The sequence below is a fragment of the Telmatherina bonti genome, assembly GCF_933228915.1.
Source record: "Telmatherina bonti genome assembly, chromosome: 2".
Classification (NCBI taxonomy): domain Eukaryota; kingdom Metazoa; phylum Chordata; class Actinopteri; order Atheriniformes; family Telmatherinidae; genus Telmatherina; species Telmatherina bonti.
Window position 1 is genome coordinate 34359668 of NC_136620.1, and position 27491 is coordinate 34387158.

The 27491-nt window shown below is 40.4% G+C and overlaps 2 protein-coding genes across 2 annotated transcripts; one reads left to right on the plus strand and one right to left on the minus strand.

The window, feature by feature from the left end:
• Positions 1 to 1283: 1283 nt before the first annotated feature.
• bhlhe41 (basic helix-loop-helix family, member e41) lies at positions 1284 to 3185 on the plus strand (the record flags this gene model as incomplete). Its single annotated transcript, XM_079258037.1, has 5 exons — positions 1284 to 1345; positions 1462 to 1528; positions 1708 to 1815; positions 1934 to 2045; positions 2281 to 3185. The coding sequence occupies 5 exons, from the start codon at positions 1284 to 1286 to the stop codon at positions 3183 to 3185; spliced, it is 1254 nt and encodes a 417-aa protein (XP_079114163.1).
• A 5869-nt stretch (positions 3186 to 9054) lies between these two features.
• On the minus strand, positions 9055 to 25615 carry rassf8a (Ras association domain family member 8a). Its single transcript, XM_079258568.1, has 6 exons — positions 25074 to 25615; positions 19910 to 20111; positions 15969 to 16768; positions 15661 to 15858; positions 12700 to 12841; positions 9055 to 10685 (listed from the first exon to the last, which is right to left on the minus strand). The coding sequence occupies exons 2-6, from the start codon at positions 20010 to 20012 to the stop codon at positions 10564 to 10566; spliced, it is 1365 nt and encodes a 454-aa protein (XP_079114694.1). The 5' UTR covers positions 20013 to 20111; positions 25074 to 25615; the 3' UTR covers positions 9055 to 10563.
• Positions 25616 to 27491: the final 1876 nt, after the last annotated feature.

The window sequence follows — 27491 nt, forward strand, 5'->3', positions numbered from 1 at the left end:
AGAGCCATATGCTGCCAGCCAGATAGTCACATGACCAACAAGAAGAAGTAATGTGATCATAAAGCATGTGAGGGCGTTACAGGGGCTCAGACTGGGAGTGTTTGTGGACACTTCCAAAAACAGCAGGTGTAATTGAAAGTCAGGTTAATTTTTTTTCAAATTGCAAAACAAGCTGTTTTATCTTGGAAAAAGAAGATAACGCCTTATCATTAATGTGAATGCCCATGTTCAAACATTACCATAATAAATTAAGTTGCATAGTTGTGCTGCTTCTCCAAATGGTTATTCAATTGTGTATCAATCATTCAGCATAAAAGGGCATTCACATTTACTCTTCTGCAAGAAGAGCGCTTTTCTAGTTATTATTTTTATACAATAATTCCGTTATAAAAAACACTCACATGAAGGTGTGAGAGCGTCACTCATGTTCAGATTATTAAAGCACCGCGATGCACGTGTCTGAGCATACAGCTGGGTCGGTGCCATGGTTACTGACAACGCATCTTTGGAGGACTGATTTATGAGCAGGTTATCCTGTCCTACAGCCTAACACAGTAACAGGCTGCATGAAGACGCAGAGGAGCGCGCGCACACGTTGTCAGATAAGAACGAGATTTCTCGTGTTTGTGGCATGATGCATTTACTCCACATTAGATCTGGTTGTCAGGTTTCAGTCCACAGAATGAAAACCTGAGGTATTGTCATGAAATGACGTAAAAGCGGACCTGCGGGTTCTTTCCTGTGCGCAACAGTTTGGTGATTTCTGTCCCACTTAACTACAACACTAATCCAGTTAGCCTGTAGCTCAGTAAAAAGAAAAGCAAAGGAGAGCTGCAAAGTTTTCCCGAGACAATAACATGTCAGATTAAAAGAAAAGCTTCAGAAATTCTCCGCGCATGTGTGTCTTTCCTCCCCTCCCCCACTGCAATGTTTGGCGCGTGAATCACGTTTCAGCAGCGAGGTCAGAATGGGTTTTGGGACTAGATCACTATAGGAACAGCGGCACTAGCTGCTGTAGTACACACAAGGTCTAATTACTGGACTTTGTGCTGGTGCAGCCTACACGTGAGACGGAAGCTGTTCCCAACCGGAGGCGCGCGTGCGCTCTCACCACACAGCCGACGGCTTTGCAAAGTGGCAGCTCAGGGTTCCACAGACATCAGTCTGAAGCGCAGCTCCACTGGAGGACACGCTCTGTGCAGCATCTCCCTCTCAGCCGTCCGTGTGAGAGACGTGGAATAAACAAACAAGCGCAGAACCGGATCACCGGCAGCAGACGCGTCATGGATGAAAGAATACCGCATTTACAGGAGAGGCAGTTCATGGAGCACGCAGATTTCCTAGGGTGAGTACAGCTTTTTTTTTTTTTTTTTTTCTTTGGAAAACTCAAACTATGAATGATAAAAACATGTCATGACAGCATGCATAGTGAATGATCTTCCACTTTCTTCCTTACTTTAGGGTGGATTACCCGCCGCTCTACATGTGCAAATCGAAACGAGGAATAAAACGAGAAGATGGTGGGAAGGTGCGCGCATTTTCCTTTTCTTTTCTTTTAAAATCCCCTCAAATCCTGCTATTAAGTTTTGATCAACCAACATTTCTGATTTGTTCAACTTATCACAGACAAAGACGCAACAACTTTCCACTTCAGCGCTGTATTTGTTTCGGTGTCTTGAATAATCGGGGATTTTTCTGTGCCAGCAGGACGCGTACAAGTTACCACACCGGTTGATAGAGAAGAAGAGGAGAGACAGGATCAACGAATGTATTGGCCAGCTGAAGGATTTGTTACCCGAACATCTGAAGTTGTCGGTGAGATCATCGTGTTCCAAAAAGTTTTGATGTTGAGAAAATCGCTTTAAATGGAAAATCATTTCACAAATAAGCAGTTTAACCAAATTTATTTTGTCCTCATTTGTTGTCCGCACAGACACTTGGACATTTGGAGAAAGCTGTTGTCCTGGAGTTGACATTGAAACATCTAAACGCACTCACTGCCGTCACTGAGCAGCAGCACCAAAAGATTATTGCTTTGCAGAATGGTAGGTGGAACATTTTTGAAAAAAAAAATAGACTTTTAGATATTTCATATATGGATTTTGTTTATAGAACAGACTATTTGGGGAAAACTATAAGCCTATAACTTGTGGTGGGAAGAAATAAAAATGTGAGACATTCTTAGAACATGCATTTTATGCACAACATGACTTGTTATCACAGATCATGTTGTGCATACCTAACAGAACAGCTAGCTGATTGTCTTCTCATGCTTTACAGGTGACCGGTCGATGAAATCTCCCATTCACACTGATCTGGATGCGTTCCACTCCGGGTTCCAGGCTTGTGCCAAGGAGGTCCTGCAATACCTGAGTCAATTTGAGAACTGGACTGCTCGAGAGCAGAGGTGCGCGCAGCTCATCAACCACCTTCACAAGGTGTTGGCGCAGTTCCAGTCCGGCGCACCGCAGCTACAGCATCAGTTACCAGCCGGGGACGCGCAGGATGGCCAGAAATCAGACAGCCAAGCCAACTGCGTCCCGGTTATCCAGAGGATCCAGGGAGGAGAACTTAACGAGAATGACACGGATACGGACAGTGGATACGGCGGTGAGGCTGAAAAGAGTGATGGCAAGGATAAAGAATGTGAGCGCACCAAGGCGCAGGGACCCAAGGCAGTTAAGATCAAACAAGAGTTTGGAGATGATCGGGCAGCTAAAAAACCAAAGATGAGCTGGCCTGGGAGCGGCATCGGGGGCGCAGACCCCAACAGGCCTGATGTGGCGTTTATGAACTCTCTGATGGGAATAAGCAATGTTGGACAGCAGACACCAATTTGCATGCCTTTCTACTTCATCAACCCATCAGCTGCGGCATCTTACATGCCCTTTTTCGATAAAAACAACATTGAAAAGTACATGTACCCTGCAGCGGCTGCCCTTGCATCCCCTTTCCCCTGGTTGTACCCCGCACACGCATCCGCAGCCGCCGCTGCAGCAGCAGCTGCCGCTTTCCCCGGTCTGTCTGCGCACTTGGGAGCATCCTCTCAGTCCAAGGACTCCCCCACTGGAGACAACGACGAGTCACACGAGGCTGAAACTGGCTCACCAGAGGAGTGCGAGGAAAGTCCTGCAAGTGACGACGGAGAGGGTGACGTGGGTGACATCCCTGGAGAACAAGAATAGCCCCACATGCGCAGTTCACTGCGCGTCAGACGAGCTAAGAAGTCTGCGTACCTCTTTGTGCATTGTGATGAGGAGTTTATGTGTTTTCAATTTGTAAAATGAGGCTTGTTTTAAAACGGGGTGTCACAGAAGAGTTTCCCAGTATCTTGGTGAAACAGGGGGAAGTGGTGATTGCGCGTGCCTTTTGCACTTATATGCTCGACTAAACAATCTGAATGACTATCGACAATGATTGACACTTCACGGCTGTGTTGTGCTGGACTTAGTTGTTTTTTTGTACTATCCTGTTTGATAAAACATTTTGACATGGCAGCATTGGTGCCAAAAACTTTGAGTACCACAGCAGTGCGCAATATCCCAATCAATGATTCTCTTTGGATGTGTGAAGTTGCAACTGACCTCTGCCTATGTTTAACAACCTGGCACACTGACTGTAAATATTACCTTGAAGGTAGTCTGATTCATCTTTGTGTAAATGTGCACTAAATGGTCCTTTGGAAGTGCTCCTGGAAGTGTAAAGCTTCATTACCTCATTCTCAACTCTGCGCGGGGGAAGGCCGGTGTCTAATGTCCATATCATCCCATAAACAACCGATTCAAATCAGATATTTTAGACAGATATTCACACACTTGAAGTGATTAAAGGGAGAGGTGTTACATCTGAATTCCTTTAACTCATCTTTGCAGAGGTTTGCTTTGTTCTTTCTTGCGAGGGAGACAAAAAGTACTGAAATTAGACTGAAGAACTGGAGGATGAGGAGTTTTTATGTCCACATTGGTAAGTCCCCCAGCTTAAGCATTTTCTGCACAGAGATGCAGTGACCTCCTGTACCTCCAGGAACAATTGTAGGATAGCACCTTATGGATCTTTGATATTGAATGTACCAGTATTTTCCCAGTTCAAGTTTCTATGTAGAATTATCTTTACTCTTTGAGACGTTAAGTGCACTTTTTTCTGCTTTTATTCTCCTCTCAGCAGTCACCTTATCATTCTGAAAGTCAATCACTGTAGTTCTCTTTGAATCTCTCTGTTATGTTGAAACGTCTTAAAAAAATTATTTAACTTTTATGAAAAAGATAAGAGTTGCTTTAAGATAATTCCCTGTGGTCAAATGGCCATTTAGTAATTTCCCCAACTTTATGAAGCACTTCTTTCTAGCTCTTTTGTGAGAACATCTTAATCCGATTTGAGAACCTGCAAACTCATTACACCTCAGCCAATCATTATGTAAAACTGACAAAACTGGGAAAGAAACTGTGGTCATTGCCATGTTAAGAACTTTATCTTGGCCTCTTTTCTAACTAAATCCTGCAAGTGTGTTGCTTTGTTTTTTTTTTGTTTTGTTTTGTTTTTTTAAGTTTCACGTGACGAAACAGAACATCATTTTCATTGTATTTTGCAAACACGACAATGCTTTTGTAGTTGATTTTGCCTCAACTCTCTTATCAACTGTTATATAAAAGAAAGTGGCATGTATGTTTGTAAATAGTTCCTTTTTTGTGAATATACCATTAAGTATACATGTCTGTCAATGTTGTAGAGCTCTATGGATTTTTTTAAAAAAAGATTTAACTGAGCAACTGTTGCACATTTCATTTATGCTTTACACATATGCTGTCCTAAATTATTGCTGATGAGTTGTAAAATAAATATAAAAAAGGAAACTTTGCAGGGGTCTTCTTATTCTGCAAGTGTTCTGTAAGTAATATAGTCAAACAGGCGATCTAATACAATTCAGCTCCAGTCAGTAATGAATATTCCCCAAAAAACACCTGTAAGAAAAATTTAGGTCACAGGGGGGAAAAAAAACACATGAATGATCCGAACATAAGTAATGTCCATACATGACTGAAGGGTTCATAGTGCAGTATTGGTAAAGGTACTTTTGAATAAACAATTCAGAAAGTTTTGTGGGGGGAATGTAATGTAAAAATCATCTGACAGGTCACAGCAGGAATGTACAGTAAGCCAAGGCTTTAAACAAAAGTCATGTGATGAAGGGTGATGAAGAGAGATTACAGTCAGTCTGTGCAGACTGATGAAAAACAAGGGGCCTTCTCCCAACTTGTCAAAAGCTTTAAGCAGGATCAAAACCAGTCTTTGTTGTTGCCATTTACTGGCCTACTGTAATTTCAGGATAATCTTTTCAAATAATTGAGACGCTCATTTGATCTAATTTCTCTTTTGTGATTTTCAGGAACTTTGGCAACATATGAGTCAGATTACAGCCAGCTTACTCACTTCAAGCTTCCCAGTGTATTTTACCCTTAACCATTACATACTGTTCATATTAAATGCCTTCATTGTTTGGGTCACTTTTGACCTGGACCAACTTTTTCCTCTACATCAAATTTTGCATCTACAGGTATATTTAGAAGGTTTTAATGAGCTATCTCACATTAATAAAGGCATGATTTATTCTTGATAACTGTTTCAGAGAGCTGGAAGAGTGTATTTATTAGGTTCTATAACATCTACTTTTACACAGCATTATGTCCTGTTTTACATAAAACAAAAACATAAAAGTAATATTAATTTATATTTATTTTACTGAATTTAAAAAGATATGAACTTTCTGGATTTGTTAGAATTTATAAAAATTAGCATGTTGGGCAGAAAACAGAGTCAGAGAAAGAGAGAGAGGAGCAGACATGCAACACAAGTGAGACTGTGCACCTTGTTGAAGAACTTCTGTACATGAGATATTAACCAGTTGAGTTATCAACTCCAATGACAGAAGCATCTCCTATGCTTCTGTCATTGGTTTAGTTTCCTCTGATGAAGATGACTGATGGAGAGGAGCAAACAGCACAGCAGATGTTTATCTAAAAAAATAAATAAAAGCTATATGTTGGTCTTCACTTTACACAAAAAGCCAACATAATTCAGTTCAGATCAATTCAATGTGATTTGTACAGCACCACTTCACAACAATGTCATCTCAGGCATACGAGTCAATTCATAATAAACATCCTAGTTAAGGGAAACCAACTGACTGCATAGGAAATTTCATCTCCTATGCTTCTGTCATTGGTTTAGTTTCCTGGTAAATAAAGATTCTCACATGTAAACTTCTCTGTGATCTCCAAGATCTAACGTTTCCATATATTCCAAACAGAGCACTTTGCTTTCAGACTGCAGCTTTGCTTCTGCTTCCAAGAATCTCTAACAGAACGATGGGAGGCAGAGCATTCAGCTATCAGGACCCTCTCTTATGGAACCAGCTCCCAGTGTGGGTTTGGAAAGCAGACACCTTTTAGTCACCCCTTCGTTATGCTGCCATTCGCCTAACCTGCTGAGGGATGTCCCATGGTGCACTGAGCACTTCCCTTCCATCTCTCTGCTCCTCATCTTCCATGTAGAACCTTGACAGTATCGTTAACATATTTCTCCTCCTTCTGCGGGTCTTCCTGGACAAACGTTGCGATGTCTCGTGGTCTCTCTTTCCTATCCTCTCCAACCCAACCAGTCAAGGCAGACGACTGCCCTACCTGAGCCAAGTTCTGCTGGAGGTTTTTCCTTCCTGTTAAAAGGAAGTTTTGGTTTTTTTTACACTGCCACCCTCGTCCAGCTCAAGATGAAGGATTGGATCAAATTTAAGATTCGATGCAGTCAGTTGGTTTCCCTTAACTAGGATGTTTATTATGAATTGACTCGTATGCCTGAGATGACATTGTTGTGAAGTGGTGCTGTACAAATCACGTTGAATTGATCTGAACTGAATTATGTTGGCTTTTTGTGTAAAGTGAAGACCAACATATAGCTTTTATTTATTTTTTTTTTAGATAAACATCTGCTGTGCTGTTTGCTCCTCTCCATCAGTCATCTTCATCAGAGGAGCTGTAGTCAGTGTTCTTACAACTCTGACATATCCACCAAATCACTCTTGTAAGAAGATCTGACCAAGGGTCTGTTCCTCATGATGTCTTGACATCATGATGCCAGACCATGAAATGTCGGCTTGCCTTTATAAAGATATGAATACATAGTCCTCGCAGCCTAAACAGAGTTCATTTTTATTGTATTGTATTGCGGGTGTTTGCAGATTAAATTTTGCCTGTTATGTCACCCTCTGACCTCTGTATGACTGTCTTAGCACACTATGTATCAATACTCCTCATCTCTCCTGTTTACTATTTCACCGTTCCCATGCCCCTTTGAAGACCAACATGTCTGTCTCTGTGAACCAAGACAAATATGATGGAAAGACTAGTTTTATTAGATCTGAATCAAGTTAGATCTAAAATCCATCTCAATAGATACGTGCCAAATTTGACCCCAGCAGGATGTAACACTACTGTAAAAACACCAGCACCTCCACTTTAGCATCCCAAAGTTCTTACTGCTGCATTCTGCTTTATTTGAGCAGACACAGTGATGCTTAAAAGAAAAAAGTAATCTTTACGATTTTTTAAAGTTTTTTAATGAATATGACAAAAATACAAGGAAAAAGAAATTGCTTAAGCTAAAAGACGCAACCTTCACAATGAGTTTTTCCCAGGTTTAAATAAGAGTCGGGTGCTTTCAGTCAATAGGATGACAATCAGGTAAGAGTGGGCGGTTTTAGTTAAAGATCAAGGATGTATCAAAGTCTGATCTTCCCACCACAAGCGAGAGAGCGTGTGGTGGTTTAAGCCAAAAAAAAAGTTGTTCCCTCTTATTTAAGAAACTGTTAGAAAACAATCTTCTGTCACGAGTTTAAGCTCCAATAAATCTGATTTTTTTTTTTTTTTTACAAATGGAAGAATCTGTTTTTCTGTCTATTTATGTGAAAGACAGAGCTGTAAGAAGAAAGCAGCTGCTTTAAAAGAATTTACTAGGCTTTACTCTATAGTACACAAACAACTAGACAGGTTTTGGAAAAATAGTTTTGAGTTAAATGAAAAACATGTGAGAAACAGTGAAAACAGCATTCCAGCTCAGAAACCTGTTCCCATTTGTGAAGCACAGCAATGGCAGTCTTATGGTTTGTCTCCATCTTGCAGGAATGACTGAAAGACACAATTTCCAATAACTGATCATCAGTCCTATGGATGAGTGCATTCTTCTGTAGAGAAAAGCTCCAGATATTGGAAGCTGTTGGGTCCCCTTACTGGAACTGCTAAATCCTGCTCCTCCACAAGATTTCTGTGGGATTAATGTTCTGGGATGTTGACATAGCCACTCCAAAACATTAACTTTGTTCTTTAACCTTTACTTTGGTGGAAAAACTTGTGGGATGTGCCAAAAGAAACACCTTTTAGTCCTCACATCTACCTTGAAGCTTTGCTGGAATAATTATGAATTTATTTATCAGTATATTATTTATTTATTTTGTTCTGGCTAAGAGGAACACGACATACTGGAAGATGAAGTTCATATTTTTAATATTTACACTGTTAAACAGTTTTCCTTAATTGACAAAATATAAAAAAAAATGTATTAAGTAAATTGATTTACATATAAATAAAACTTGATTTATATAAAAGTGAGATAAAAACCTTAAAGTTTTATAAACCTTCACAGGCCACGATTAATATGGTGATTAATCTCTGAAGCTGCGCAGAACAACCCTTTATATCAAGTTAATTAACATTTCTTCTAATGTCTCTTCCGTGTGTGTAGAAAAAGTAGACTTACACTGATTCCCAGTCAAGTTGTGTCCTTCCTCTAACATTACTATGCAAACGTCTCCCTCTACTGGTGTGAAGCTTAACTGCCTTCTGCTGAACATAGAAAACCCCCATTCAGTCGCTGATTCCACAAGCAATTACAAAAAGTTGCAAGCACAAGATGGGACATCCAAATTTGCCAGATGGTTTATTGAACAATGCAATCCATATCATACAGCCATACACACCTGTCAACACTTTGCAGTATATTAAGGCAAGAAAAAATAAAAATAGGTTATGTACAGTCGACATCTTAAGAGTTTTCTAGAGGATATGCAGTTGTAAACAGTAACCACAACTATGTGACAGTACAGATCGAAACAGTGGTACACATCTGTTGCACGAGACGAAAAAAAAAAAAAAAAAAGAAGTCTAATTAAATGTTAGTACATTTTAAAGCACATGTTATTATTGTATAATAACACAGCGGCAACTTATAAAACAATACAAAGGCCTTCATTCTGTTGATGCTTCTACAAAAGTGACAGAAAAAAAACAACCCAGTTTATTATCGTGCTTTTATCGTTTGTCACATCTGAGCTCTAACATCTACTTACACATGGTCTTAACTAGCTATCATTGCTTCAGTGTCCACGCTAAATCTGTACTATACACTATTTGAACACACAATATATTTGTGGAATGAATATAAGGCACTTCGATGTTTAGCAGCTCAACTACAAACTAACCGAGGCTTCAAACGTGGCTAACCGGATTCTGCACGTACACACACACATTTCTTGAATCACTGAAACACACAAACATAGTTGATCTACAGTTTAAAGGTGTTTCAAAACTGAATTAGTCTGTGTGCACACGCATGCAGACAAACCAAACAAACAATTGTCATGACTTAACCACTTCCTTTTACACACTGTGGCTGCAACTGGCCGTTCTGTGTTTACATGCCGTCCTCTTAGATCAACAAACCGATTTACTGCACTGTGGAAACCCTGCACATTCATATATGGCCAACACAATCATGCAACAAGACCTGCTAATCTTTGGCCACACAATACTTAAGAAAAACAAGCATAATACATTCAAAAAGTATACTGTGTAGTCATTAAACAAAATAATCAGTCAAAGAGTATAAGTAATACTGTTAATATGCAGCTATTACTGCAGGAATGAGGGGGGCTGTAAATGCACCGCTTTGTCATAAAATATACTAGCTCATCAAGTAAAGCTTAATAAAATAATGAAATGTTTACAGTAAGCAATTGTTTGAGTGTGTAACATTCTTCAGAAACAAAATCATTTAGCATTTGTGCATAGCTTTAACTTGAACAAACAGCACAGGAACAGATGGTTCACAGTTTTACCACAAACACAAAGGGATCCTTCATGTCCATAAGAATCAGTCATGATGCTTGAGGAATAACAGATTCTCAAGAATACTGTCCAAAAGGTAAAGGTTTATAATCAAGATGCAAAGGAGAGAAGAATACAAATCATTCAGCAGGTATTAAAGTCAGAGTCAAAGTACACCAAGTGGATATGTTTACGTAGGGAGTCCACATGTTCAGACACTCTGCCTCATGGAACAGAGTTGTTGCCTTTGTTTTTTGTTATATTATTATTCAGTCCCATCAAGTGCTTCATTACTTCCTTTCAGATGGTTTCTTCACACTAAAGGTTGCTTTCAACTGCTTAAAAAAAATGCACAGTCGTGTGCTATGGGAATATTCAGTACTTAGATGCAGACTCACACACCAGTTCAGAGTTACACATAGATCCCCTCTGGGTTGAGGCCAGAGCTGAGGGGGCTGTGGAGGACACGGAGATGACTGGACATTCGGTGGGAAGACACGGGACGCTTCAATGAGCCAGTCAGTGGGACTACATCTGAAAAGGAAATGTGACAAAAAGAAAATTAAAGCTTATTTCATTTATCCACAAAGATGTTCTAGTTAAGAACAGAGTTATGGCACGTGACAAGTTACCAAACCACAAGAGATGAGGACTGAAGCATACATAGGAGAATGGGGAAAAAGGCCAGCTATTGTTATAGTTTTTAACAAACAAGCTTTGTCGGGTCCCTGCTTAAAAGCTTATATTTCAAACTATTTTTAAGAACACATTTTTTCTTTTAATACTTTAACAAAACAGAGTTTCAATTCTTAACCCGAAAAGACCAAGCCAAGCCGTACACTCACTGCACTGCCCCAAAGTGCAATGTACTTCTGCTGAGAAGCCACCAGGGGGCACACCTGAGCTTTGCAGAAACTCGTCCAAACCAGTGAAGAACAAGACCTGGACAAAGGCCCTGATGTCCACAAGCACTGGAAGGTTATACGAGGGTAATCACCACTCAGTTATTACTTTTCATAAATCAATACAATTATAATTTACTGTACTTTCTAAGCTTAGTTTTGTAAACAATGTGACACTGATGTGCATATCATACACTATAAAACTAATTGAAGAAGTAAAGATGGTTTCATCGGACAGGACTCCCCCCCCTCTTAAATGTGAAAAGGTATAAATGATTTAAATATTGCTGCACCACAACTGCATCCTGTTTCCCTAATAGGATTAGAAAATGGATAAATGTTTTGCACAAGCAATGCAATCAAAGGAGCAGAAGTTGCTATTCTTTAGTCAATGGCAACATGGATTTTTACTATTCAGGAATGTGATTAAAAATGCATGGAAACTTAATGGAAGCTTGTACATTTAGGTTTATACATTAATTGAAGTTCTTTTACACTTGAGTTTAAAAGCAGAAGCTTTGGTCATTGGGGCTGAATTCGCAGTTCTTTCCTTTCAAGGTTAAATAAACAGTTGGGGGTTTTATCCAACTGCATTACAGCAAAGTTTTTAAACAACCAGCTGGCCTATAATCATGCAAAGCCTTGCTGTCAACACTGAATGCTCTTGGTTTATTTGCCAGCTCTCTGTTGGTTTCCTGTAGGATGACAAGGCTGAGGTCCAAGGAGCCTGTCACAAAACTGCTGAGCATGTCCGAGGAACAGCAGGATGGCAGGATGGAGGATCGACATAGGAATGAATGTTTGCTACGCCTGCCTATACCAAAGTTGGCACGAAGCCTTTAGCTTCCACTTAACACAGAGAACAAAGATCTTTACTGAACTTTTCCTTCTCGTTCCCGGCATCACAGCCTAACACAAACTCACATTTGAATGCAGAACTGAGTCATTTTCTCACAACAGGTTGTCAAAAAACAAGGGCATGAGTGCCCTGCTGGACAAAATGGCTTCACTAATACACAGAAATAGTTGTCTGATTAAACAAAGTAAGTCATTTTTTGCATGTTCAAATGGGAACTAAGGCACAGCATCTATTAAGCAGCTAAATGATTTTTTTAACACAAAGCAACAGCTGTAATATCTTCCAGTCAGGTTTTAGACAGCACCACAGCTCCCAGGCTGCTCTGAATAAAGTGATTAATAACATATGTTTGTATGCAATGATGGAAAAATGTCCGTCTCAGTTTTACTGGACCTCAGTGCTGCATTTGATACAGTTGATCACGATGCATTACTCCAACGCCTGGGGAGCTGAGTGGGCCGCTCTGGCACTGCGATAAACTGTTTCAAAACATACTTAAAGAACAGGAAGTTGTCAATAGGTAAGTTTCTATCAGGGTAGACAAGAATTTGTTTAATTATGCTATACAAATAAACTTGCCTTGCCTTATTCTGGCATACGATAAGCTGCTCAGATTGGAGTCTAAACTCTGATCAGTTTCACTTCACCAGCCTTCCTGTCAACCGTGACTCTACTGGAAGTCAGCTGCCTACATGTCATTTACAGATCTGGACATTTTCAAAGCATACCCTGTTGACTACAAAGGAAAGCATCAGTTTCTTTACTGTTCAGAATAATATCTCATTACCTATGCCATGGCTGTTGGTAGTGTCCTCCTCAGTGGGTTCAGCTGGCAGCACTGTGACCTTGGTTCCAGTCTGCTTAATGAACTGCTGCAGGTTCACCTGCCTCAGCTCTTTGGTCAGCTGCTCCAACTCATGCTGCATGTCCTTCAATAAAACCGACATAAGAGAAATAACCCTTCAGAATACTGTAAACCATGATTAGCAGCTTAAGTCATGTTTTAATGACATGAAAAAATATGCCAATTATAATCTAATTCTTTGTGAATTTTGCTTATATTCAACACATTAAATGTTTCACATAAAACTAATTGTTTATTATATTTTTGTGAGAAAGGTTTTGGTGAAAACCTGAGGGAAAAAACAGTAACTATATGAAGAAATGTGCATCTACATGAAACTACTAGAAACCTTGCAGTACATATGCCAGGCCTGGATGTGGCACAGTAGCACTGCCGCACAACATGCACCAAAAACAAGGATGAAGTGGAGTTGTTTGTGCATGTGGGCAAATGGAGAGAATGGGAAAGGAAATAAGTGTTTGGATTTTCAAAACAAAAATTAAACATTTGTGTTTTAAGACTTTTTCACTTTGGGACCCAGTTTTAAAAAAAGGCTGCTTTCTTTCTCCTAAAGTGTAAAATGAAAAATCCAAACAAAAAAGATCTTCTAGCAGATCCACCTAAATGTGTCTCTCTGTGGACATGTTTTCAACTTCACTGTCTTTGTTCAATAAGTTGGTTTTCATGCTCATGACTGCTTGCGTAGCCTGAGGGCTAGCCTGTATTAAAAGGGCTAAAAAATAAGACAGTTGGGCTTTTAGCAGAGGCTATACGCTAGTAGCAGGAAGGTATACTCTAGCCCTGAGATGCTAGTTATAACATAACTATACAACCTTTTATCTATTTGTTACACCAGGAAATCTAAATAAAATCAAATATGGTTTATCCAAGAAAGAATTTTGAGTTCAATGGTCCTCAAACTGGAGATTGGGACCCCGATAGGAGTCATGAAATAATTTCAGGAGGTCACTAGAGAATTGCAAAAAAAATCCAGCCTACAATTATTTTAAAAATTTAGAATTTTTACCAGGACTGTTAAAATTAAACCATTAATGCAGAAATAAATCGGTAAAATTAGCACAACCATTGTTTTTAAACACAATTTCTACATTTACATGGGAGTTTTAATTCCGGTTTAATTCCGAATAAACAGTTAATTCCACATCAAACTGATGAAAAACGACCATGTAAACACTTAATTCCTAAAGCAAATTTCTATTCGGATTTAAACTTAATTCCGATGTAAGTGTCTGGTTTTTTTCGCATTTTAATTCCAAACTATTTAATTCCTCTGTCATGTAAACCTTAATTCCACTCTAAGTTAATTCTGGTCATTCTGCTCATGTTCGTTTCCTTGTCCTGTCCCGATGATGCGCGTTGTATTGCCTCCCGTGTTCGGTGGTTTATCTTTCTTCTCCTTCTCAGTTGCTGCAAAAAGTGAAGTAGTACGCTCCTGTTGAACTGCTACTTCAAATTTATAATAAAAATAGCAGTGAAACTGGTGCTTATTATGTAGTTTTTACAAGTTACGACTGAGAAGACGAGAAGCAGGGAACAAACTTTGTTTATTTCTGGTATACGTCATACGTCACGTGCACCGTCTGTCCAATCAGAACTCTTCCCAACCCGCCGCTCTAAAGAGGAATTAAGTAAGGACGTGTTTCATGTAAACCTTCATTCGGAATTATTATTTTTATGTAAACTCGTAGGATATTACGTTTATTTCGAATTATTTCATTTCCATCCATCCATCCATCCATCCATCTTCTGCCGCTTATCCGGAGTCGGGTCGCGGGGGCAGCAGCCTAAGCAGGGAAGCCCAGACTTCCCTCTCCCCAGCCATTTGCCAACTCTGCGGGGGGGATCCCGAGGCGTTCCCAGGCCAGCCGAGAGATATAATCCCTCCAGCGTGTCCTGGGTCTTCCCCGGGGTCTCCTCCCAGAGGGACGTGCCTGGAACACCTCACCAGGGAGGCGTCCAGGAGGCATCCTGACCAGATGCTCGAGCCACCTCAACTGGTTCCTCTCGATGCGGAGGAGGAGCGGCTCTACTCTGAGCCCCTCCCGGATGACCGAGCTCCTCACCCTATCTCTAAGGGTGAGCCCGGCCACCCTGCGGAGGAAACCCATTTCAGCCGCCTGTATACGATTTAATTTAATCGTATATTTAATCATTTATTTAATTTCAAATTATTAACTCCGAATAAAAAACAGCATGTAACCGTACCCATTAATGCATAAACAGTACACAAACAATCTGCTCTTTTAAAAAGATTAAGTTTGCACAGCAGCTAATCAACTTAGCTTTGGCGTGATAGAAACCAAAGCAACAGGTGATTTAGTAGGTTGTCAGCCTCAGTATGATGGTTGCCAGCCTTTCCATGCCTAGCTGAGGGAGTGTCTAATCCAGTAGGACACGCCCCCCACAGAGTCAACGTTAGCCTCTTTGTGCTGATACCCAACAAGTACAACAAATGATCCTGAAAGTAGATATGTTAGATAGAGAAGTTACTGCCCAGGTTTAATGAATAGTTGCCTTTTCATTTGCCAGTGCTGGCTTGCATTGGCCTTCTTTTGTAGTATACCATCCCGCTACAAGTATTTGGCCCAGAGTGTTCCATGGTCTAAAGTTTTAATATTCAGACATAGATGAAGAGATGGGTACAAAGGTTCAGTCAAAACTAACTTCAATTTAGTGTTTAATTTAAAGTTTTTAAGTCTTTAGCCTTGTATATCTGACTTAGAGCAGAACTTCGCTCTGTGGAGGAACGTTTTAAAAATAAACACAGTTGTACTTTCAAGACCAATCAACTTCCTTGCCGGCAGAGAAATGATTCAGAGCCAGTGTGAGTGACGGTTTAAGTGGTAATGTCTTTAGATTCTAGATTATAAAAGATTCCCTCACCTGCAGTTTCTTGCTGCTTTGCCCGAGTGATCTGTCCACAGCTCTGCAGCTGCTCTCCAGCTGCACAGCCTGCCTCTCTTGGGCCTTCAACTCTGCCTTGACCCTGAGGACCTGAGCTCGAGCCTCTGCCTCAGTGACCCACTGGGTCTCCTGACGCTCTCTCTGCAGCTTCTCCTCTTCCAACCCTGCTTCTACACCCTAACAGGGAGAGAGCGACTAAAATCTTAAGTGTACATTATAGTTCAACAACAATAAGAAACAAGATGGTTTTTTTGGGTAATATTAAATGATATATTCCATATCCCCACCTGAACCATTGCCAGCTTTTCTTTGATTTCCAGCTCACAGCCCTCCAGACGTCCTCGGAGATCCTCCAGTCGTTCCTCCAGCTGTCTCTCACTCTCCAGCTCAATATGCAGCTCTGTGGCCCAGAACTCCTCTTCTTCCATTTCCACCTCATTCTTCCTCAAGTGCTTCTCTAGCCTCAGGATCTCCTCTATAAACCCATCACTTCGACCCAGGTCTGCAGTGAACCCACCACCGCGCCCACCTCGTTCCTCAGCCCAGGCCTGGAGCTCAGCCTCGTAGGTCTCTAACTTTTTTTCCAACACATTTAAAGTGTCTCTCTGTAGGCTGACCAGTCGGACCAGATCTTCCATGCGAGAGGCCCATAGGCCAGGCGAAGCTGGCTCGATGGCGGGCCCTGCATGGAGGTGATTCCCACCGTTTCCGATTAGAAATCTTCGCTTGCCTTCAGCCTCACTAATTCGGCCTCCGCTCAGAATGTCCCTCAGACTTCTGGGTGCACCTGTGAAAGTGAGAGACTTGCGGCGCGGTTCGCGGCGGCGAAGGGAACGGTCATTGGGATGACGAAGCTTCGCAAGAGGAGGGAGACTCTGTCGATGTAGGCCACGCTCAGGTCCCCGGAGAGGGGGGCCTTCTGAGGGGGGTCGCTCTGTCAGTGAAGGTCCGGTGCGAAGCAGTATGAGCTGGACATCACCAGCATACTGACCCCAGGTGTTAAGAGAGGTCACGGGGCTCTCATGAGGAGCCAGGTGGCGCTCAGTATCCCGCCATTTTTCCACCAAAGTGTATCTTCCTGTGCGACCTGTAAACACAAAACACGTTGAGAGAAGATGTTGACTGTAGAGAACGTCAGAAAAGGGACACGGTGGATATGGTTACTGACAGTCCACAGCTGTAATACATCCACATTTCTGCCATACTGGACACAGAAAAAAGGCCATTAAAGGGGGTGTGGAGTTTTTTTTTTTAAGAGTTTAAAAAATGTCAGACGCAACAGTTTTTCTTTTAGTTTTTTTTTTATAAACAGTGTTTTTCTCAAGTAACCTGATAGAAAGTAATACGTGAATGAAAAATAATCATTTGTCATTGTGTAAAACTGAAGTGTAAACGTGTGCCTTTGTTAAAAATGAATTTAATAGGGTTAGAAATCACCACCAACTTCTTGAATTCAATCAACAAAACAGCCGAATTTGATTAAATCTGATTCGATTTGATATTTATTCATTTCTAAACATTTTTCTGGATTATTAAAGACATCTTGGGTAACAATTTTTATAAAACACTATGTCTGTTCACAGGACTATCAAATCCAGATACCTGTGAGTAATCAGATTACTGTAATAATCCAATACGACACATCTGATGAGACTGGTTTATGTGAGTGTGTGAAAACAAGAGTGTATGTGTTTGACTTTGGGTGAATTATATGTTTTTGTATGTGAAGGCATGTTTTTCCACTTTGTTTTAGCTTTGCTTTTTTTTCTGTAAAGCACTTTGTGCGACTTTTGTATGAAAGTATTATATACATTAACTTTGATCAATTGATCTATAAGTACTTATTAAAGACTATAATGGGAAAATCCTCTACATTTACCAGGTTTACGGTCAGAAATGTTGCAAAAAGAAAAAAAAAAAAAAAAATCAGAAAATTGTGAAACTTTTTAAATGTCCTGCTGGAAAACGTTTCATTCGGTGAAGCTGCTCTAAATATTCCTAAAGTTCAAATCCCTGGTCGTGTGTTTATGTGATAAAAACTGGCAAGAAACACTGGATCCATTTTAAGCTATAACATTTCAGGAATTACTACAATTCACATTGAGCTCGTTCAGGTGTGCACATCCCAGCAATGAGCAGCACACACCGGAGCAGGAGAAATACTCGGGCTGCTCCTCACCGGAGCGAGACTGTTTCCATCTTCACCTCCCTGAAAGAGTGAAAAAATCTCTCATATTTTTGTCTGATTTTCAGCCGGTTGATGTGTTTCCCAGCACGCTTGCTGCTCCCGAACAGAAGTATGATCATCTGTGTGTTGAGTCATGGTGGAACTCGACAGAAAGCTGCTTCGACATGCTGTCATGTGAATCAGATAAATAACAGACGTTTCATGTTTTGATAAAAAGATAAAGTGTCCGTAGGAAAAGTGGCTTTAAATGACTTTGATCTAATTTTTCTGCGTGGAAAATTAGATCAAAATAAGCCAACTTGATCTTGCAGTGGGGGGGGTCTGGTTATAATTATTGAGGAAGAACTCCCAATCTATATAATCAGATTTAATTCCACATGTGTATGGTGATGTCACTTCCTGTCAATATCAAAACATTCTGTGTTTTGACGTTAGCTTCTGTGAGAGGAAGTAAGTTGCTAAATAGTTCACAGATTCATGTAATCCAACATTGAATAATAAAACAATAAATCATAAAAAAAAAAAACTGAATTGCCATCTCAGAGAGAGAAGCTTATATTTGATAAAAGCGACACGAGTAACTTTTCAAGTACTAACACCTCACTAAGCATCAGTAAGTAATGTGAAAGTAGGGCCACTGATGTCACTGGAAAAGGAAAAGTATAAAAACAAAAAAATCAACGAGTTTTATGAATTGATTCAAATACTTAAAAAAAAAAATCAGCTCCAGAATTTGTTTGTATTGAAGACAAAGCAGTGAGCAGATCATTACTGCAGTTTCAGTGACTAGTGTAGCAATACGCATCATTTTAGTGACTAGCCTAATTCACCAAGTCCAGGCTTCTTTTCCAGTCCTCCTCCAAACGTTGGTAGGTAGTTACAGCCGGTGCGTTGATGTTTGATTTTATATCTCTATATGACAGCATCCCCATATATCTATAGCCAAGTTTTAAGCATTTTGCTGCCATTCTGATTCTTTGTTTCGTCAATCTCCTGAAAATAATTAAATTTTAAAAAATTAAAAGACAACTCTATATTAAAATATTTATTAAATTTGTCGGCTTTTGTTGACGGGGAAACATTACAGATTTGTGAAACTTTAACCTAATCCTTAAATTCAGTATAAAAGTGTTGCTTCCTCTGCAACTAGACATTATGTGTGTGTGTCAATATGAGTAAGGCATCTAATCATAGTGATACCAAAAGCAGTTGGATAAAATCTTCATAGCGAGGAGTGACGCTTTGAGGGAAATGTTTCATGACGGTGTCATTAGGAGAAAAGTGGACAAGGCTGAGTTCAGAAAGACAGGATCAGCCAGGCAAGGATGCAAGCAGCACTTATGTAAAGTTTAAGGCTATTATCCAATGGTTTTGAACTTTGACCATGCTTTTTAGACTGGATTTAATCAGAATAACAGATTGATTCGTGCCTCAACACAATGCCTCCTAGAAACGGTCCCAACATAAAGCCGAATATCAGTGTCTGATTGCTTAACGTGTTACGTACAGTATGTGTTGTCTAAAATGAGGCAGAGGAGGGGGCTCAGAGAAAAGTGCTGCTTTCACAGTTTGGCAGGAGACTGAGGGATGAGTCAGACTTTCCCTCCTCCTCCTCCCCTGCGCTTTGTGGGAAGTGATGTCAATACAGTATGCTCAAGTCCCCCCACGTTCCTGAAGTAGGCATATGGGAAAGCAGGCTGCTTAAATCCAAGAAAAGTACCAATATAGTGCTTGATTATGAGCCACTATATCTCAGCAGGAGCTTAACATGTAGGCAGGACAGATGATAGTCATTTATGACTTTTTTTTCACTTCACAAAAAAAAAAACCAAAAAAAAAAAAAACAGCTTGGCATTTCATAGATTTAAACCTGATTTATCGCTGTGGGCTGGAGAATGCCAACAATACACTTTATGAAACCACCCTGCATTGTTTAAATATATCCAAACAATCCCAAATAGTCAAACACTGGACATTTATAAAAAAAAAAAAAAAAAAAAAAAATATATATATATTTTCAAAGAAAAAAGAAATATTTACCTATTGCCTGGGCCAAAGCGATCACCACTTCCTGGCAGGTGGTTGCTTCCGTTACCCCACACACAACCCTCTGTACTCCATCCACCCACACCTTGAGCTCCATTTTGGGTCAGAAGCGAGGGGGCCAGTTATACTGTGTTGGCCCCAACATTTTTACAGACTGCAGTGATGCAGGGCAGCTGAAACCCCTCTGGCTACTTCACTGTGGAGGAAACACAAGGGAAAACAGGAAGCAGTTAGTCAGGATGTACTCAAGGCCGGAGTTACTGACTCCTATGTTTCTGCTAACTACACAATTTAGCCAAAGGATATTTAAAAAAAAAAAAAAAAAAAAAAGTGGGATATTTTAGCAGCATCTTAAAAAGGTAAAGGACAGTCCAGTGGAGAAGATGCCAGGACCACCTGGCTGCGACACTGCCGTGTTGTTTGTTCTCTATGAATAGGTGCGTGTCTGTTGGGGGTGCAGGAAGAATCTGCCAGCAGGCATTCCCAAGCCCAGTTCCGCCTTTTGTAACAGAATTAGATAGAAGCAGTGATGACACAATTTCTAACCGAATTACACAGAAAGAACAGAGATATGGAAGGAGGGTAAGTGTGGAAGGAGACAGAGGATTCGTTACGCAACACAGCAGACTTGCAGAGGAGCACAAGACACGACAACAAACCCAAAGTAGACACGCTAAGCCTGTCAAAATAAACATTTGGGAGAAATGTAATCAAATATGCTGCTGGATTTTTTAATTATTATTCTGTTTTAGAAATGTTATTTTCTCTCATGGTCGTGCTCTCTTTCTCCCGTTTCATTCTTTAACGTTTTGTTGGGTGGTATCAAACATTTTTCCTGCAGCGAGTCTGTATGTCTTTTTTTTTTGTTAAAATTATCGTTTTCTAAAGATTGTGCTGCATTTTGCATCTCTGGGACACTGTCGACTACTGACGTACAAATGAAAACGGGTTCCTCGCATTATTGGCTCTACAAAGCAGACACTACCATATGAACAGCTGTTGACAGAACACACATCCTTCAAAATGTTTCTCAAGGACATCCAGCAGAAAGACTTAAAACATTGATCTGGATCATTATCTGTGAATCTAACCTTCACTAGACCTACACCTGGATGTCAAAAGGTTCTTTTGTTTGCCAACTATCCAGCAATTACACCTCCCCCAGCCCGCGTATTCCCTACCCACAATCACAAAGTCATACACACACGTCTCCGTCTTCCCTTCAAGCAGCTGCTTTTTGCATGTAGTCAAGGCACTGAAGCACACAGATGGAGCTGTAAGAACCATTTTAACTCTCTGCTTGTAATAAGGAACCAAAAAACACATCACATGTTCAAGGTGACATCTACAGATTGTTTATTTTTCTAGTCCCAAACCCAAAGTGCTACAAAAACACACACAGACACACACAAACAAATCTTTGGATTTATGAGATTAAAAGCAGTAAGTCTTTAAATCTTATACTTTATAAATGACTTTAAAAAGGTCTTACTATTCTGTAATGAAACCTTTTAAAAACAAAAAGTCCTTCAAGAGTTTGATTCCAGTGAGTTGTGTGTGAGCACAGCTCTTTTTGGATGAATCCAGTGGATACGGCTACAATCATAGGTACAAGTGTCACCTTTCATGGTGTCTTGCTCGCTCTATTCTTGGCACGCTCAGCGTGTTAGAAAGTGCTTTTGTCCCCTTGTTCAGACAGCCCTTAAATGGCAGTAAAGAGCTGAAGGATGGAGGAGAACTGGAAAATATTCATAGATGAGCATACTGTAAGATTTTTTTTCCCCTTTGTGCAGTGACCCAAAGCACTGTCACCACTTTGCTTAACCCTTATTCCAAAGGGATGTGGAAAGAGTAATAGTGTTGGCCCTGACACAAAGCAGGGACAGCAGATCAACCAGGGAAAAGGAGTTTAAAAAAAAAAAAAAACACTGGAGGGGGAAGGGGAATGTGAAAAAACCCCCCAAAAAAATAAAACAGTCTACAGCAACCTTGAAAAACGAACTACATACGAGTTCAAGGGGTTTCTAAAGACCACTGCTCGCAGTGCTGTGCATTGCTCTGGTGTTAGAAAGACTTGCAGGCTTTCTTTCAGAAGCTCAGAAAGTCAGCAGGAAATTTTTCTAATGTCACCAGCTCTGGTCCTGACTAGTAGCATTTGTATTCATTAACATTAGAAAACCCTAACTGGTGATCCAGGCACAGCGGTGCAGGGCAGAGTGCCATCCTGAGCTCTGCAAGCGCCAGTTCTTTGGCCCGTCAAAGCCACAGCCTGGGGGGATGCCCGCCTCCTGATTTGTGCAGCTCGCTTTATGCCAGAGAGGCATTTCGTGAGGCAGAGAAGCACTTGCATTTCTGTGAGTTCTATTAAAGCTCAACTGAGACGATGAACTCGCGCGACTTTAGCGCCCGCTCACGTTAATTTCAGTGTGGAGTTGAGCAACACTGACTGAAGCTGCATTTCTCTCTGAGCAGTGAGGTGTGTGAGCAGCACTGAGCAGCCTGCCTCCCCGACTGCTGATGACAATTCTCCAGACCTACAGGAGCACATCAAGCTGGCAGGAAAAGGACCTCAACGGGCTGTTGGTGTAAACACTCCACCATATGCTCTTTTTGTTGTGTTGAAATACCCACATATACCTCAGTAACACACACTATAAAGAAATACTGAAGCCGTTTTTACTGCTGCTGCACATTTAGAGGATTTACAAGCTGTCAAGCATCACAAACTGGCCTGTGTACGCTGCAGCTTAGCAGTTTGCTGAATAAGGGGGTATTTGAGGAAAAACAAAATGGACATTGATTCTACAAAAATAACGCAAGCTGTGAATTTGAGCAGGAGGGAAAGTGATCTAACAGTACAACGCTTTTTGTTCCATATTTACCGCCTCCGTAAGTGAATGCTTCCGGTTCGGGTTAACACAAGCCATTGTTTTCCAAGGCAGTAAACCATAAAGCCACAAAGTGTAGATGTTTATGCATGATTATTTCATGGGAGTTCCTGTCCAGCAACTTAACAACATTCATTTATAATGAAAAAAAAGTTCCTGATACTTAAAACTCAAACATGTTTTTCTAACAGACTGGAGCAACATCATTTGTTGCCTAAACCCTCTTGCCAATTGTAGAGTAGCATATAATTACTAGTAAATTCTACTCTGCTGTAATTGGCAACAGATCTGTTGTGAAACTGATCTCTGCGAGCAGCCAGAGACAGACGCTGGTTTATTGTGGGGGGCACTGGTGGTGAAATGTCTTCCTTCCGTTTCAGCCCTCCAAACAGTCATCATGTGTCATGGCCACAGAAATGCATCTAATCTCTGCTCCTAAATAACCCTGGAACTGGGAGATTCTGCCATAAAGGCATCCTGATAGGAGGAAACCACTGTGGTAAAGAGTCCGGCAGTGGTAACCAGTTAAAACGATTCTTCAGTGTAACTATGCCAGCCAGCCTGGTGCGAGTTTGTGCAATGCCCTCTGGGAGTGTAAACATTACAGAGCATGGTAAAGACCAGAGACAGGCCTTGATCCTGTAGAGTGGGAACTGATAACATCCAAGGGATGCATTCCTGAGCTGTGAGAACACAAACAGCCACGACTACGAGGTAAGAAATTTATCCCTCTGTGGTCTGGGATCTTGGAATATCAGCAACAAATAAAACACACAAACTAGATCAGCTGCAAAGAGTGTAACTAATCCTTAACTTCATAATGAGCAAACTTGAATCAGAAATGTTCTGAATAAATGAGCAATGGACACAACTGTCAGACATTAGTGGTGCATATACACACTTTTAGTGTAGTGAAGTGAATATTGCATTAAATATTTTAATTAAGTTTTATAACTAATTAAGATTGGAGATTCAAAATGGGTTGAAATGGTGTAGTTTTAATAATGAAGTACCAAAGCAGCCCTCACCTCCCGGCCACAAAGGCTTCAAGGGGCCAAATTATTCCCCACTCTTGCTTTTCAAACACTCCACTCTGTAGAGTGGAGTGTTTGAAAATAAACCTATACATCATGAAAATAAACTTGTATTCAGTCAGGCTACACCCACAAGCTCCTACAGGCTCCTCAGTGGCCCCCACCCTGCAGCTACACACTCCTCGGCCTCTCTGCCTGGTTGATATTAAACTATTAGGAGCTCTAGCAGCCTCTCCCCCATCTGGGAGGTCAGTGCTGGCAGAATCTCGAACATCTGGACGGCACATTCAGCCAGCCATAATGCCGCCTTTGTTCCCTTGCCATGTTCACTGCTCACTATCCAGCTCTGAAGAGCCAGCAGGCTCCTGCAGCAGGACAGAGGCAGGCAGCAGCACAGCGGGGCCACAAAAGGCATCTGGCCAACTTCTACATGTTACTGAGGTTTGTAAAACATCATCTGGACTGGAGCTGACTCACTCTAGTGCATTAAAGCCTTTTTGTTTGGGTTTGACAGGAGCAGCTGGGATGGCACAAATAAAAACTACCACATCTATTTTGTTTAGCAGTCTGTAGGTAGCTGTTTTCAGGCTCTCCTTCATGCTGCTTTGAACACAAATGAATACTGCAAAGACCACCAAAGTGCACGATTCTATTTCTAAACCTGAGCAAACTTCTGTGAAGACATAAAAAAAACAAACAAAACAAAACTGTCCAGGAGCAACAGCTCCACAGGTTGGTCCCTTTAAGGGTGGAGAGAAGCTTTACATAAAATAAACTAAAGTCAGACCATGGTGTCAACAAAGACTTTCCAGAGAGAGAGAGAGAGCTTTCAACATTTAGATCTGAAGCTCATAAGAGACAGCAGTGTAGGAAAAAAAGTACAAAGCAATAGTTTTGCTGAATGTCCTGCAAGGCATTTAACTTATTAACTACTATATGCTGGGAGAACTCTACGTTCACTAAATCACATCAAATGATCTTTAATTCAGTCATAAGGCTGAGATTTAACGCGAAGACACGAGCAGTTATTACACTAGAGCCCACCTCTCCAGGTTGGAGTAATGGCGTTAAAAAGGGCTGTAGTTGCTTCACAGAGTAGCTGAACTCTATTCTTACTCCAGAAATGTTCCCCGTTATTTCTCAGCCTTATTGTTGCAACAGCAGCCTCAGCTTGCACCGCATTTTGGCCACAGCGCGCTCCCGTGGGGGGGGGGGGGGGGGGGGGGGGGGTCCTACCTTTGTGGTACGAACGAGACTCCGCTTTAACACCCCCTCCTCGGATGGAAGTTTGGAAAGAAATCCCAGGTAGAAGCGTGAATTCCGCACAATTCGTCCTCCCTTCCCATTGCTCAATAAATCACTTCCAGCGACAAACTGCGACAAAGTCACGTTTTTGGGTAAAAGAGGCCAACAGGCCACCGTCGCATCCGAATCCAGACGAGAGACGTCTCAAGACGCTGTCCGAAAGTTTCCCTGGCTTCTTTCAGGACCAGTCCTCTGCGGTCTCAGCAGCAAGCTGCGGAAAATGCCCCTCTCCTCTCCACTGGTTCATTACTCCTGCTGGTAAATACATCGCACTGGAACTGGGACACCGCAAGGCATTGTGGACTCTTTAAAGCTGCAACACGCTCTGAGGGGAAGATGCCTTCAAGCAACTTTTACACAGATAGGACGTCGAAACAGGAGATTAAACATGCTTTTCCTCTTGAGAGAACCTCATCTCAGTTGTTTTGATGAGAAATATTTAATTTAGCCCGTGGATGGAAAAAAAAAAAAGAGTCAATCTTTTCAGAAGCCCACGATGAAAGTTTGCAGATCTTTCCACTTGGAAAATATTTTAGGTAAAATGATAAATCCTTTTACCGACATGTATCATGACTAAAAGTACACAATATTATGATTTTTCTTTCAAATATCAAAATAAATTTCATTTTAGTTTTTAAACATACGGATCCTCGCTAGGATACGACTTTAAATTGCGTTTTTAAATCTAAAATCTAAGTTTAAAACAACATCATATGTTCACATATGTTTTGAAAGCTGGAAAAACCAAATCTAGTCTTTAAACAAAACTTTGCACTGACAAAAGTTCTTTATACTATCAGCTCTGATGGTGTTAAAGTGCTCCAATGTTTCTGTAAATCTAAGATTAAACATTTGTTTGCAGCAAACGGCACCTGTGTCTTTGTTATTCAGGAGAAAAAGGAAACAGGGATCCTTTGGAAACAATGCACAGCACACTAGGAAATTACTTAATGAAAAAAGTATGAGAGTAAAATATTTCACACCTAATGTGTTTGGTTTGGTTTGGTTTGGTTTGGATAGCTATGACAGCATTGGACAAAATACCTAAATGAATCAGGAGACACTAACATGAAAAACAGAATAACTAAACAGAAACTATCTAATTAAACACTTTTTAATTTAAAAAAAAGAAGTAAAATACTGATTCCTGTTGTGTTATGTTATGTTTTTAGTTTTCTGATATCTTGCTATGCTCTGTTTTGTATTCATGTTCTGTGATACAATGTTTTGTAACTTTGGAGGTTCCATTTTGTTGTGGTTTTGTGGCACATCAACATGTTTCACTGTATCTGTAAATGAGTGTTCACATTTTCCTGTCATATCTGGACATCTTGCAGGAAATATGTAAAAAGTAATCCATTTTGTCCAACGCAACTGGTGAGTATATCTTTGAATGTCAGCAGAAAGTCACAGTCGCGTGATTGCATAATTGAAATATTTTATTATGATATCAAGTTTGGATGTAAAACCACACACACAGACACACCCTCACATTTCTCTAAAGTAAAATAAAACTAAATCAGATGACTACATTTTAAACTAAATTAATTTCAAAAATGCCTTGCAAGTAAAAAATACAATAGAATGTGTTTCATTAATTATTAATAATAGATTAAACTGGGATACTGCACATGAGAGAGTGTAAAAATGATTGTTTTCTCCACACCTCACACATCATTAGGATTCCTGCAAAATGAGTGTTGACATAAAAAAAAACTTTTAAACTAGAGCTGGAAATAAATCCCTGGCAGAGGTCTTGAAGGGTTTTGCTGCCCTCTTGTGGCTGAAAAACTCCTGTTGCAAGAAAATATCAACTGCAATTAGTTATGAAAAGGACATTTTCAATTGATGTTATTTATAGGCTTTGATGTCACACACACACACACACACACACACACACACACACACACACACACACACACACACACATATACACACACACGTGTGTGTGTGTGTGTATATATATACATATATATTTCTAGTGAGAAACTTAGATGTCAGACAAGCATGTTTCTGTAAGCTGTAAGATGTAATTTAATTTGACTGAAGTGCATGAAATTAAGCAATTTTACTTTCATGAATACAATTTTAACGTGTATGGCGCAATAAATCTTTGTTCCAGCAAACTTTCAGTTAGCCATTACAGTAAAATGCGACAACTTTCCCCTCACATTAAATTATAATACCAAGCTACTCCAGTTTATCTCCATGCATAAATCAAATAAATGTCCCTGCCATGAAAATGCAAGCTGTTAAAAAAGGCATTTTTTAAAAAATGTATAATTACATTTTCTCCTCACAAAAAATGTCAAATTTACACCCTGCTGTAAATTATTTTGTCCAAGTTTA